This window comes from Nycticebus coucang, chromosome 24 (assembly GCF_027406575.1).
Source record: "Nycticebus coucang isolate mNycCou1 chromosome 24, mNycCou1.pri, whole genome shotgun sequence".
Lineage (NCBI taxonomy): Eukaryota > Metazoa > Chordata > Mammalia > Primates > Lorisidae > Nycticebus > Nycticebus coucang.
The window spans coordinates 18,979,132-18,994,120 of record NC_069803.1 but is presented as its reverse complement, the minus strand read 5'-3'; the positions used below and the strand labels follow the sequence as shown (position 1 = coordinate 18,994,120).

Below are 14,989 nucleotides of genomic sequence, written 5' to 3'. Positions count from 1 at the left end.
TGAAGCTGTTGTCTGTGCTTCTGAATTCCAAGCGTCTAGATCTCTGATTAATTCCAGTGCTCGTCCATGTGCGAGCATAACTGCGTCTCTGTGGCTCATCTGGCTGTCTCTGAATCCAGGCGGTGGTGGTTACAAAAACTAACGTCTCGTAGTAGTTCCTGTATTCATGCCTGTATTAATTGCTTTTGCAGTTGAAAAGGGCAGGCGGCAGAATCCCAGAAGTTTATGTATCCAGACACAGACGTCTCCAGATGTGCTGTCCTCGAAAAAAACACTAGAATTGGCTCAATTTAAGACAAAATGTGAAAACCAGAGCGCATTTATCCTGCAGCTCAAGCAGCTGCTTTCCTGTGGAAATACCAAGTTGGAAGCCTTGACGGTTGTGATTCAGCACCTTCTCGCAGAGGTAAGGACGTGTGCCCTGGAAATAGTCTTTCTCACCAAGGTGGGAGGTAGGAACCGGGGACAGTGCTCTTGCTTGTGTCTTGGGACTGTCTGTAAGTTTAACCATTCGGAGGATCAGCTGTAATCTACACAGCTGTGCTTTTGTCAACTCACCTGATTACTTGAGTCAGTCTCCAGACATTTAGGATGGAAATGTTTTCTTGCTTCCTTTTATCCCTTAGAGCCTCTCAGTTAGAATGACAGTAGCAAAAAGATAATTGCCTGTTACACTCCTGGGCACCTCTACACCTAGACTAGCATTAACATTTATTCCATTTAATTTTTTGTCTAACCGCATGTAGCTTTCCATACTGTACTGGGTCTAATGCTTTGAAATACAGGTTAATTATATTTAGAGTTTAAAGGTCAAAGAGCACTATGGAGGTAACTTTTAGAATCATGTGTGGGGATTTTTCTTAAAATTTTCATCCATTCCTAAAATAATCTATGGTATGACCACAGCCAAGCAGATTTCATTTATTCTTTTGCTCTTCCCTGATAATCTACAGGGAAGATTCAGGAACTGGTTTAAAAATTCATTGAGAAAACCAAGTTTATATGAACATATGTTATTGACATCATAACAAAAACTCTAATTATCTGAGGGGAAAACTGGGATGAGAACGTAACTTCAGCTCTTTAGATATTAATATTTTTTTATCACAGTTGTTTTAAAGATGGATAGAAATAATGTCTCAGGCTCAGCGCCTGTAGCTCAGCAGCTAGGGCGCCAGCCACATACACCAGAGCTGGTGGGTTCAAACCCAGCCCGGGCCTGCCAAACAATGACAGCTACAACCAAAAATAGCCGAGCGTTGTGGCGGACACCTGTAGTCCCAGCTACTTGAGAGAGTGAGGCAAGAGAATCACTTAAGCCCAAGAGTTTGAGGTTGCTGTGAGCTGTGACACCACGGCACTCTACCCAGGGCGACACAGTGAGACTCTGTCTCAAAAAAAAGGAAATGATGTCTCAAAAGAAGAAAACTGTACAATTTGGTTGTTGTATGGTTCAGTTCAGTCCAACAAACTTATACCAAGCCTACTGTGATGTAGTTGTCTCTTTAAGGAGGGGACAGAGGGGACTGAGAGACCTGGTTTTCGCCTTTGAGGAGCCACCAGGCCAATAGACAGATGAATATTTGAATATTTTAAAGGTTTGTCTATGTATTTTTTGAAGAGGAGATGGAGACCTTTACTTAGTTTCTTAGTTACAGTAGTATATAGTAGTTTTTTTTTTTGTTTTCTCTTTAAAAGGAAAGAAGCTCAAGAGTTTTCTTATAAGTTTGCTCAATAATTAAGTCAGCTAATTTGGGAAACCACAGAATATCAAATGTAGGGAACAGTTAGCTTTTCTATTTAGAGATCAACCGATTATTTTGTCTTATCACATCCAGCCTAAGAGCCCCATTTCCAGCTCTTCCTCTCGAGATCAGTTACCACTTCCTGTGAGCTCTCCGCCACCGCGTGCCTCCCTTCCCCATCTTTGCCACTCCCACTGAGGCCATCCAGACCCTGATGGCTGTCCTTTAGATTATGATAGCAACTGTTGAACCAGTCTCCAGGCTTGGCTCCTTCTCCCTATAACCCATCCCAGGAACTGCTAGCAGCTTTTTTCCCCCAAACCGTTCCATCTGCTGATTAAAACCTGTGGTTCTCCGTTACCTACAACTAACTAATCTGTCCAATATGGTGGCCACTGTACAGCCACTGAGCCTTCCAAGTGTGATCAGTCTGGATTCACATGTGCAGCTAGTGTACAACATCCATAAACTTTAAAAACTTAGGGGAAAATGTAAAATATCTCTATTTATTTACTTATTTTTTTTGGAGACAAGGGTCTCAAGCTGTCACCTGGGTAGAGTGCCTTGGCATCACAGCTGACAGCAACCTCAAACTCTTGGGTTTTAGCAATTCTCTTGCCTCAGCCTCCCAAATAGCTGGGACCACAGGCGCCTGCCACAATGCCTGGCTAAAATATCTCCATTTTTATATTGACTACATTGAAATGGTATTATTTTGTATGTAGTTGTGTTAAATAAAATATCTGATTAAAATTAACTTCATCTTTTTAAATGCTACTAGGAAATTGAAAATTGCCTCCATGAGTTACATTATGTTTCTTTGGAAGAAGCAAACATATATAACTGGACTATAAAGCTTTCTCTGATTTGGCACCCCCACCCCTCAGACGCTCCAGCTGCACGTTAAAGGGGTGAAGGAGAAGCGAGAGGAACTTAACATTTGTTGAACATTTACTAGTGCCAGAGAGCCTTGCCCTGATTAAATCCTCACCAAAAAACACAACGAGTTGGAATTTACAAATAAGAAAGTGGAGGGAGAGCCTCGTGACTTGCCTGTCCTCGGGCAGCGAGCGAGATGAGAGCCAGGACTTAACACTCGGGTCTAGGAAGCAGTGAACACACAGCATCCTGGAGACGTCCTGTGCTGCTTCCTTTGTTCAGATACCATTCCTGCCCTTGCCCCTGACACCTGCATCCTCAGATCTGTCTCATAGCCGCTTCTCATCACCACCTTCCTGTAACTTGCATCGATCCAGCATTACGTGCAACTAAACTAAAAAATGCAAATTACAGAAAGAAGGCAGTCTCGGCTCTCCTGCCCTCCCCTGAGCAAAAGTCCAGAAGAAGATTATAGCAGAGGGACCAGCAGTGTGTACAGTCCCTAAATACTTCCCGTGGCACCAACATTCTGTGCAGTCCTAGTGTTTGAAGATACTTCCCCCGTATCACTGGCCCCTAAGCCAGGCCAAGTCCTTTATCAGGTGCTCAGCTGGAGAGCGAGGAGACCACCCAGCACGAGAGGAGAATGTTCCTGGGTTGGAGCTACTGAGAGGTGCTTTGTCAGTCCACAACTCCCTAGTGAGTCTCCAGGACTCTCTCACTGACGTCAACTTTTCCTTCTGTCCCAGGACCCGTGTAATTGTGACTGCACCGAACACAGCTCCGGAATGCTCTCGTTCTCTGCTTTATATTAGAGGCATCTATTTAGTGTTCATTTTTGTTTCATGAGATAGGAAATTCTCTGAGGGCAGGAGCCACCCCGGCACCTCTAGCAGACAGAGTACATAGTTGAATGGGGAAGATGGAAGGGCAGGCAGGAGAAACATGAACTCTTTATGTACATGTCCTTTCCCTTTATTTTATAACTAGCAAATACTGACTCATTGCCTAATGTGTACTGGATACTGTTGTAAAAGAGTTGGAAAGGAAAGATAGAACGAAAAGGAAAGCGAAGCAATTAAAAAAAATTCCCTTAACCCTTTAGTTTTCTTGTCCCCATTGCCGAAGTACATGTGCTGTGGATATTTGCACATGCGTGTTGGAAGTTTGTGTTTTTATGTATGTATCTTGTTATTGCTGATGTTTTCTAAACGGTTCTGCAGCATGACATTTTGGGTAAAATGACTGATTATACACGGCGTCCTCGAACTTTCACTTGTCCTCTTGTGACGAATCTGTTTAGTAACTACAGCTTTCCCACTTCCGTGGTGGACGTATTTCATTACCTCGCAAAAGTTCTAATAAATGCCTCATGTATCTATGAGCCGACATCACATTCTCTGGGACACACCCATGTTTTAGTTTCGAATTCTGGATTTATCCTTGCAGAATTGGACAGGGTTTTGTGAAGACAGACAAAGCAAATGACAATGTTGACGGCAATGATCTCAGTTTCTTCATAAAAGGCGTGGGTTTCTGGGGAAGCCTGAACAGGACCCAGGTCACCCTCCAAACCTCTAATTCTTTTTTTTTTTTTTTTTTTGAGACACAGTCTTACTTTGTCACCCTCAGTAGAATGCTGTGGCATCAATCATAGCTCACGGTAACCCCAAACTCTTAGGCTTAAGCAATTCTCTTGCCTCACCCTCCCAAATAGCTGGGACTACAGGCACCCGCCACAAAACCCAGCTATCTTTTTTTTGAGACAGGGTCTCATTCTTGTTCAGACTGGTCTTGAACCTGTGATCTCAGGCAATCCTCCTGTCTCAGCCTCCCCAGTGCTGGGATTACAGGCATAAGCTACTGCGCTCGGCCCCAAACCTCTAATTCTTTAAAGTGCCTCCAGATCTCTTTTTGCAAGTGAAATCTAACCTAAAGTTAGATATAACTGTACAAAGGTGGGTTTTGAATGACACCAGCCTGCCTACTATAAGTAAAATTCTTTTTTTTTTTTTTTTTTTTTTTTTTGTAGAGACAGAGTCTCACTTTATGGCCCTCGGTAGAGTGCCATGGCATCACACAGCTCACAGCAACCTCCAACTCCTGGGCTTAAGCGATTCTCTTGCCTCAGCCTCCCGAGTAGCTGGGGCTACAGGCGCCCGCCACAATGCCTGGCTATTTTTTGGTTGCAGTTTGGCCGGGGCCGGGCTTGAACCCACCACCCTCAGCATATGGGGCCGGCGCCTTACCGACTGAGCCACAGGCGCTGCCCTATAAGTAAAATTCTTTTATTTATTATTTTTTTTGAGACAGAGTCTCACTGTGTCGCCCTCAGTAGAGTGCCATGGCGTCCTAGCTCACAGCAACGTCAAGCTCTTAAACAATTCTCTTGCCTCAGCCTCCCAAGCAGCTGGGACCACAGGCGCCCACAGCAATGCCTGACTATTTTTTTGGTTGCAGTTGTCATTGTTGTTCAGCAGGCTGGGGACGGGCTGGAACCCACCAGCCTTGGTGTATGTGGCCAGTGCCCTACTCACTGAGCTATGGGCACCAAACCTATTAGTAAAATTGTTGCAATGAAAAATGTAGCCGCACTGAGCACCTCCTTGTGGGGTAGGTGATGGGGAGAACGTCGGGCCCAGGGCTCGTCTGTGCCATCTGATGCAGCTCTTTTCTGCAAGAGTGCCTGTGCAGTTGACTCTGCTCAGATGCTAGCAAAATTCAAAGACACGGATGGGATGACAGCCAGAGACGAAGGGCCTATGTCCCAGAGACTCCTAATTCAATTATGGTGAATCCAGTTGTTTTTTCTTCCTTGGAGCACTTCATATATTTAATGCATGAGTATAAAAGCCTCTTTCCTGATTCCCACCTTTCTGTTTTTTCATACTGTGTGGAATTGTGCATGTTACAAATGAACAGAGAATTAAATAAACATGTTATCTGGACTGTTAAAACTTCATGATCTAAGACAGAAACACTGATCTAAGAGCAGCTGATTAAAAAAAATTAAGTCCATCTCTAAGTGAGATGGTGCATTTATCCTCTACAAGTAAAGGGTAAGTATCCGTAGAGAGCAAGCTAGCAGGGAGAATCAGGCAGAAACTAACGCTCAGCGTATGTCTCTTGCGGTCTGGGCGTTATGGCCAGCATTTTTCGTATTTAAAGCCTTTGGGGTTTTTGTTCTCCTTTACTGGCTTCCCTCCAGTGAGGTCATCTGCTTTGATAGCTAACCCAAAGAATTAGATCTGGACGTTTTAGTCCTACTGAGGTCTCAGGCTCCTTGAAGGCAGGGACCATGTCTTAAATTTCTTCTGTATTTTTCATAGCGTCTACTTTGAAAAAAATATTTAGTTCATTGGTACTGATTAACACGTTTCCAACCAATCCAGAAGCATCAGTGTCCTTTGTAGGCATCTGGGGGGAGGGATGGCGTCCATGATTGACAGTGAACCTTCCCAGAAGGGTCAGTAAAGAAAGCCAGACATTCCAGGGAAGGTGCCATTGACAAGTGTGTGGAGGTGACACATGCATAGCACATGTGACTTGGACGGAAGCGAGGCCAGGAATCTTAAACAGGAGCTGGCTGATTTGGGTCCATGGAACCATCCAGTGAAGTGGTTTTATTGCTTGTTTTTTTTTTTTTTTTTTTACAATTTGCTCAGTGAGAGGCTCTTTTTGAGCAAGAGATTCTATACGAAGAACATGGTAGGTGGCTCATGCCTGTCATGTTCGTACTCTGGGGGGGTTGGGGGGGCCGAGGCAGGAAGATCACCTGAGACCGGGATTTCAAGACCAGCCTTGGGCAACCTAGTGAGACCTCATCTCTACTAAAAAAAAAGAAAAAGTACCTGGGGCTGGTGGTATGTGCCTGTTATAGTTCCAACTACTTGGGAGGCTGAGATAGGAGCATCACTTGAGCCCAAGAGCTAGAGACTGCAGGGAGCTAAGCAGGGACCATGGCACTCCAGTCTAGGTGACAGGGTGAGACCCTGTCTCTAAAAAATTTTAAAAACAATTCTGTTTTAAAGAATATGGAGTAACGGCTTAGCGGCTAGGGAGCCAGCCACATACACTGGAACTGCTGGGTTCGACTCCAGCCCAGGCCTACCAAACAACAATGACACCTATAACCAAAAAATAGCTGGGCCCCGTGGCGGGTGCCTATAATCTCAGCTACTTGGGAGGCTGAGGCAAGAGAATCACTTAAGACCAAGAGTTTGAGGGTGCTGTGAGCTGTGACGCCACAGCACTCTACCGAGGGTGACAAAGTTAGATTCTGTCTAAAAAAAAGAATATGGAGTAATAATCTAGTAGCCTCTGATAGGTGAAGAGATGCTTTCAATGGTCCAGCAGTCTGTTGGCACAGATCAGGACCAGAGTGGGGGTCACACTAGTAGGAACATGGAGTTGATTGAGACACGTGATATAAGAAGGACTGGCTGACCGCTGACTTTCCATTTAGACAGAATGAGAGAAGACCCCAAGGTTTTCCTGTTGCTACGACTCACAGAGGTTGGAAGATGTCAATAGCTTCGAGGTACTGAGGACAGAATGGTTGAGTGCCTTCGGGTTTGGGGAAGCGTCTGCATTTGGACTGAAGTTCCCTGTCCCCAACACTCTTTTAAGAAGAAAAAATGCCACCTGGTATATGTTTGTGATAGAACATAATGGTTTTCTTAAAATTATTCTTTAAAATTATACCATCTGATTTTTGGATTTTTTTTTTTCATCTTCCCTTGAGTTGCCATAAATTTGAAAAGTGGTTTAATTTTTCTTGCTCTCTCTCCCTTCTATTAGCAACTCGGCTACTACTGGAAAGTGAATTCTAAGTAAATGTACCAGATAACATTTCAGAATTTCTTGTGGATATTTAGTAAAGACGTCATCTGATTTTCCTGATAAAACTCACTGATATTTGCTTGAAGTAGGTTACTAAATGGATGAAATTAAGGCTTAAAGTTGAGATAAGAGAAGTATTCGCATTTTTTTCCTTTTATTATTAACCAGGCTGATTTTCCTCAAACTTTAATTTCTACATTAGAAAACCAAAGCTGGGGCAGCACCTGTGGCTCAAAGGAGTAAGGCATCAGCCCCATATGCCAGAGGTGGTGGGTTCAAACCCAGCCCCAGCCAAAAAAAGAAAACCAATGACTTTTTAATTTTCACAACTTAAGACTCACTAATACTACTTTTTATTTATTTATTTTATTTTATTTTTATTGTTTGGGATTCATTGAGGGTATAAAGAATCAGGTTACACTAATTGCATTTGTTAGATAAAGCGCCTCTTATAATCATGTCCCGCCTTAATACCACTTTTTAAAAAATCAAGTGTTTAGGATACCACTGAGGCCAAAAGGTACTCAGTGAAAAAGCGTTTCTTAAATTCCAGTCACTGTTAACTGCCACATGACAGTGCTGGCGTTCAGCGTTCACTTTTTTGGCTCTTAATGAGTACAAAGTAAAAGTTAAAGCTATATATGATGTCTAATTCTCAAACCAGCACTTCAGACTTTTTTTAGTAAAACACCCATGGACCAGTTTTAAACAGTCAAATGAAATTTTGAGGGAAACACCATTCATTTCAGAACGTCATTTAAAACTCTAAGTCACAATCACCCCCTTCCGTTGCCCGTCACTAGCTCATAACCTCATTTGGTATATGGGTTTTGAAGAGCAAGTTTCCCTGTTCTATTATTAAGTGTAATAATCTAATGACCTCAATTAGAGAGGGGAGTGGAACGGCTCCCTGAAAATAACTCCATTATCCATGCACAGAGGGTCAGTCTGTCTTTCCACCATTCCAGCCGATATTTAACTGAGTGGCAATCGATCAGGCTAATGTCTGGCTCTCGTTTTTCATAAATGAAGGGCTGTGGCTTTAAGTAGTCACAGGCTGCTTGTGCCAAAAGGCAGAAGCTGCAGTATCAGCTTCTGTGGGAGAGAGGAGTCTGAGGCTTACGGTAACCTGCAGGACGTGAAGTCAGGCTGCCCGCCGGCCAATGGCACACCTCCTGCTGGAGCTTTGAATGTAGACGGACCCGACTGGTGGGTGGCGTGGCCACCTGTGCACTTCTCGGAGTGTGGGGAGGGTGGGGGAGTTGGAGACAGAAGCTGGAAAATGGGCTGTTCTAGCACCAAAATGTGCCTCTATCTTCCAAGGGCAGCAACAAGGGTAATTAGTATTTGTTTATAGTGCTTTTCTGGAAGAGTGTCAGGGACTACTGCAGAGGTTGTTTGGAATCAGGGGGAAATGCTTCGAATGACAAGCAATTCTTGCTGCTGCAAAAGCCAGGTCTCGTGATCTCTGCTCTTCTGTGGTCAAGATGTGGTGAGACTCCGGGTGATCCCAGGAGGGCAGGTTTCAGAGAGCTTTCAAATGGTCTTCGTTTTCCTTAGTTATGCCCTGGTGCTGGGAAATCTACTTTTTAAGGACCTGTGTCTAATCACTGTGTTTGTGTAAGTAGGAGTGTGTTTGATGGTGACTGCTATGAGTTACAGCAACTTGAAAATTGTGCCTTATGCAGGGTTCATAATTGCTTTTTTAAAGACTCAAACAGCTACCCTAGGTTTCTTGAGTTTGTTTCTCTTAACATCTGTTTAAAATTATAGCTGATTCAAAGTGTCTTAATCTTCAGAAAACTGTGTGTGGCTGAATAATTAATTTTGTCTTGAAAAGATCATCTTTCTGCTGTAGCTTTAGAACAAACTTTTTTCTTTTAGAAGTGAAGGGCTAGCCTTAGTAACAAAAGTTTTTTTATTTGCGATTATAGGACAAAGTACATATAAGTGACTATGTTTAGGACATTAAATATTTATCTTAAACTGATTAGGTCTTTACTGCCCTTGGCGTAGGAGAACGGAAGGCGTTAGGTCTTTTTTTTTTTTTTTTTTTTTTTTTTGTAGAGACGGAGTCTCACTGTGCCGTGCCGTCACACAGCTCACAGCAACCTCACACTCTTGGGCTTACACGATTCTCTTGCCTCAGCCTCCCGAGCAGCTGGGACTACAGGTGCCCGCCCGGCTATTTTGTTGTTGTTGTTGCAGTTTGGCCGGGACTGGGTTTGAACCCGCCACCCTCGCATATGGGGCCAGCGCCCTACTCACTGAGCCATAGGCGCTGCCCGACCCTTTGTTTTTTAAAACAACACAAATTGTTAGCCTAAATGATCCCTATCTTGGCTTCTCAATTCTGGGGCTCCTTTGCCAGCGATAACAGATAAACCTTACCGAAAGGGACCCTCTTGAAATCATTAGTAACTTGATGTGTGTTTTCTGCAGCGGGAGGAAGCGCTAAAACAACAGAAGACCCTATCTCAAGAACTCCTTAACCTCCGGGGAGAACTAGGTAAGAGGTTTTTGGTTTGGGGGAAGGGAAGGGGTTCTTTGTTTTGTTTTGTTTGCTTTATCAAATTTTATGGGAGGAGGGGAAAATCGGGAAACTTGGTTTTCCTTTCTGTACTGTGGCTGGCGTCGCCTGCCGGGGCCTGCAGGCTCTCACACCCCAGTTATCTGTGCAGACACTTACTGTGGACATTTCTTTTGAATCTTGGCAGCTTGACCTCCAGTTCACAGAATTCCTGGCACTGATCTGACTAAGCCTAGCAGAGCTGCTGATGACCAAAACATTTCTCTTGCTCAAGAGAGGGATTGGGTGGTTTTTGTAATTACCTGAATTCTTACTAAATAATTTTTTTTTTTCTGGACCACTTTCATATTAGTGAGAAGATTTCCTCTCCAATAACCATCATTACATGACACTTCCAAGGGGATGGTTTATGAGTATAAAGTTAAAAGGATGCTACCTATTAGGACAGCCTATCTGGAAAAAAAAGGCGTATTCTATTCAAATCCTACCTTGTGGATGGGGCTGATGGTGAATAACCTCCCAGCTCCACAGGGGGCCACGCGTCTGTAGTACCCACCACACAGCCCAACTATTATCAGGCTGAAGTCTTTTTTTTTTTTTTTTTTTTGAGACATAGCCTCAAGCTGTCACCCTGGGTAGAGTGGTGTGCCATCACAGCTCACAGCAACCTCCAACTCCCTGGTTTAAGCGATTCTCTTGCCTCAGTCTCCCAAGTAGCTGGGACCTACAGGCGCCTACCACAAGCCGCCTTTTGGTTGTAGTTGTCATTGTTGTTTGGTGGCCAGGGCTGGATTTGAACCCGCCAGCTCTAGTGTATGTGGCTGACGCCTTAGCTGCTTGAGCTCCAGGGGCTGAGCCTAGGCTAAAGTCTTGATTCCCATTTCTGAGGTTCAAGGCACAGAAACAACACCACCCCCTACTGCCTCTACCATGTGGGAGTGAACTGACTGCCTTGTGGTTCTCCTGTCTGCCCCAGGCTACTCAGCCGAGCGAAGTGGTTCTCAACCTTCCTAATGCCACGGCTGTTTAATACAGTTCCTGAGGGTTGAGACCCACAGGTTGCAAACTGCTGGCCTAGAGAATCAGCTTCTGCGGATCCAGAGTTGTTCTTTGCAGTGTTCTGTGCAGGCTGACCATCTCCACTTAAAGTCTGCCTGGATGCGTGTGTAATGCAGAGGGAACAGCCGGAGAAGCAAATTGTGTTCATCTAGTTCTAGGAAAAGCTATTCATTTTTCTTGTTTTTTTTTTTTTTTTTTTTTTTGCAGTTTTTGGCCGGGGCTGGGTTTGAACCCACCACCTCTGGCATATGGGGCCGGCGCCCTACTCCTTTGAGCCACAGGCGCCGCCCGGAAAAGCTATTCATTTTTCTTTTGGACAAAAGCAGGGTTTAAATACTGCCAATCTAATTCGCTGGGCATGAGCACCCTCAATTTTCTCATCCCTGCCCCCACCTGGGTAAAAATCAAAGTGCAGAGAGTGTGGGTTGGGGACTTTCTCTCTGCACCTCTCTTCTCTTTGCCTCCTACTGGCAGGTGAGGCCAAACTCTCAATACCAAGCCCTGGCTTGGTGCCTGTGGCTCAAGCAGCTAAGGCGCCAGCCACATATACCTGAGCTGGCGGGTTCGAATCCAGCCCAGGCCCGCCAAACAACAATGACAGCTGCAACAACAACACAAAAAAGCTGGGTGTTGTCGTGGGAGCCTGTAGTCCCAGCTACTTGGGAGGCGGAGGCAGGGGAATCACTTTGAGCCCAGGAGTTGGAGGTTGCTGTGAGCTGTGATGCTACGGCAAAGCCCATACATCAGCCCTGACCTTGTTTTAGACCATGAAGGACTCTTCATGGAAAAGTAATTTTAAGACAGATGAAACTGCAGAACCTCAAAGACTTGGAGAGTTTTAATGAAACAGTTTCAGGGAAACCCCCTAAGGGAGGCAGCCCCAGCTCTTGGAGACTTTTAAGGCTTTATGCCACCTCACTTAATGTGACTGCTGCCCTTTTGATGACCTAAATGATGGACCTAATTTGCTTTTTTGCTTGTGCCTTAAATAATGCACCAGATGTAGAGTGGGTAGACCAGGAAAGAGGACTTCTGTGTGTGTTTCAGAGCTCATGATGACCTGGTGGAGGTGGAAGTGAGCTTGTCTCAGGGTTCACATTTCAGCCTCTCTCCCCAGACAAGGCAGAAATGGGGAGGAGGAAACAGTGCCCTCATTCACTCGGCTTGAATGGGGGATCCTCTGTTGACATTTGAGTGGACAGCATGATTGAGGGCCCAGGTGCTTGGCACCTCCAGTGAGACACCCAGCCTGACAGGAAATAACCTCAGCAATTTGCACCCACTGTCCCCTTTCCGTTTGTGATAAGAAGGTGCCCTGGCCTGCTGCCGTCTTGGTGTCAGGATGCCGTGGTTGGCTCGTCCACATGGGTCAGTCACCCAGCACTGTTAGGTTCTGTTTCATCACTGTTCTTGAATCGGGCAGAGTGGCTCTGGTGACATTCGAAAGCATTTCGTGAAGGTTTGGGTTCTGTCAGTGGAGAGAGAAGCAAAACCAACCAGACAATCCCTTCTGATGCTGCAGCTGGGGGAGGAGGCTCTCGGAGTTGCTAGTTGGATTGCTAGTTTTAACATTGGTCAAGATGGAAAAAGCCAGGTTTACACAGCGAAGGTGAAAACCCCATTTTAAAAATTGAGGTGGCAGAGCCACAGAGTTAGGACTATGTTGTCACACTGCTGAGGTTCTAATCTTTAGTACGTGGATGACCCAGGGCAGGCCCCTTCTCATGTCCTCTGTCCCGGTTTCATTGTGGGTAAAATGGCAGTAATTGTCTGCCTCCAAGTGCAGCACCAAGTGTTTCTTGTTACTAAGTAACAGGTATTGAGATGTACACAATATTACAGCTGTGTAGTAATGAACCACACTGGCTGTTTTTGAAGGCATTAAACTACCTATAGACAGGTATAGTTATTTAGACTATTATTAGAAATCCCTGAGGCTGGGTGCTCACACAGAAGACAGACCTCACCAGTTCGACACAGTCGAGTTGGGTGTGTGCGGCCAGTAGATCAGGGTTCTGTCATCCACGCCTACTTACAAGTCACCTAATTTCCTTGAGTACATTTTTTTCACTGGCAGTTGGAAGTCACTGTGTACTTTGCTGGGTGGTTGTGGAACTCAAATAGTATTATGTATCAGCAGTCCCCAACCTTTTTGGCACCAGGGACCAGTTTCATGGCAGACAGTTTTTCCGTGTACCAGGGAGGGGAGTGGCTGTAAATATAAATGAAGCCTTGCTCCCTCGCCCACCGCTCACCGCCTTCTGTGGGGCCTGGTTCCTAATATAGGCTGTGGACAGGTACCAGTCACTGGCCCATGGGTTGGAGATCAAAACTTTGTACGAAACAGTGCCAACATGCCTGGCTCATCACAGGCGACTGAAGAGAGCTGCCACCATCACCATCTCATCACAGTATCCCCCCAAAACGTCCAAAATTATGGTGGGGGAGGGGTCTTTCATGTCACTTTCCCGTTGGGCCATTTTTCTCTGTCTTTTCTATGAAAATTGAGGCAAGGTTCACAAACTGCTAAAAACTACAAAGGCTAAAGGGCACTTCGTAAACTCAGCAGCCCTGAAACCCAAGCAGAGTCTGTGCTTTTGACCTTCAGACTCACAGCCTCCATTTGTCCCCGTCATTAACTGACTTTCCCATCATCCTCACGCACGTACTCTGACCAGTGTCCTCACTGCCAAGTGAGGACAGCCTGTCTCTGCCGTCATAGTCATAGGTAGCTCACACCTGTAATCCTACCACTCTGGGAGGCCCATGGGGGTGGATTGCTTGAGCTCACAAGTCTGAGACCAGCCTGAGCAAGAGGGAGACCTTGTCTGTACTCAAAATAGAAAAACTGAGGCAAGAGGATTGCTTGAGCCCAGAAGTTGAGGTTGCTGTGAGCTGTGATGACGCCATGGCACTCTACCCAAGGCAACAGCTTGAGACTCTGTCTCGAAAAAAGAAAAACAAAACCTCGGTCTCCTCAGAACACAGACCATGAGGGTCTCCTGGTTCCAGGGATCCCTGGACATTTTATGTTGATGAGCTTGCTATGTCTCAAGTTTCCCTGTTGTCTTCAGATAGTAAAATCCTTAACTGTAAAGATGCTTTCCTTCCTGCTTCCTGGTGGGCGGGGGGGGGGGATACAATATGCTTTTTGTTATTGTGAGTAATTGATAAATATTTACACGCACTTGAAGTGCTTCTTTTTATTTAAGCATGGTATATAAGAGTTGAAATTTTTAAGTGAGAAGAACACCACTAGAGCTATGGGAGCCACCAATACTTTGTGGGTTTTATGCAGAAATGTTTTATTATGAACGATTTAAAAAGAATATTTCTGTCTTTAGGAATGAATAATAATAAAGGGTGAGCTATGTGTTTCTTGGGAACACTTTATGTTATGTCTGACAACCCAGTTAATCAGCAGATCATTTGAAAATATCAGCCTTTAAAAACATTGGAGTTGGGGCGGCGCCTGTGGCTCAGTCTGTAAGGCGCCGGCCCCATATACCGAGGGTGGCGGGTTCAAACCCGGCCCCGGCCAAACTGCAACCAAAAAATAGCCGGGCGTTGTGGCGGGCGCCTGTAGTCCCAGCTACTCGGGAGGCTGAGGCAAGAGAATTGCTTAAGCCCAGGAGTTGGAGGTTGCTGTGAGCTGTGTGAGGCCACAGCACTCTACTGAGGGCCATAAAGTGAGACTCTGTTTCTACAAAAAAAAAAAAAAAAAAAAAAAAAAACATTGGAGTTAAATTGAAGGGTCTACATCCACAGCAAACATTTTGCCTCTAGGATATGGGGTAAATGTGTCATTTTGATTCTCTTTAGAGTTGTGCTGAATAAAAACTGGCACAGGAGAAGGCCATCAGTATTATCTTTGGGGTTCCTGATGCTTTTCATTAACGGTAGTCCTTGGAATCCCATTTTTCATCTAATTAGG

General features: G+C 45.0%; 1 protein-coding gene across 9 annotated transcripts in view; it reads left to right on the top strand.

Annotated features, from left to right (window-relative positions):
* MTUS1 (microtubule associated scaffold protein 1) overlaps nt 1-14,989 on the top strand; it is a 161,780-nt gene that overhangs the window by 125,947 nt on the left and 20,844 nt on the right. For 8 of the 9 annotated variants that reach the window (XM_053578263.1, XM_053578266.1, XM_053578262.1 and 5 more), the window contains 2 exons: nt 192-406; nt 9,909-9,975. In XM_053578263.1, the coding sequence (XP_053434238.1) occupies nt 192-406; nt 9,909-9,975 (282 nt within the window). Of the gene's footprint in view, nt 1-191; nt 407-8,592; nt 8,803-9,908; nt 9,976-14,989 lie in introns of those variants that run through there. The other variant, XM_053578268.1, reaches the window with a different exon arrangement.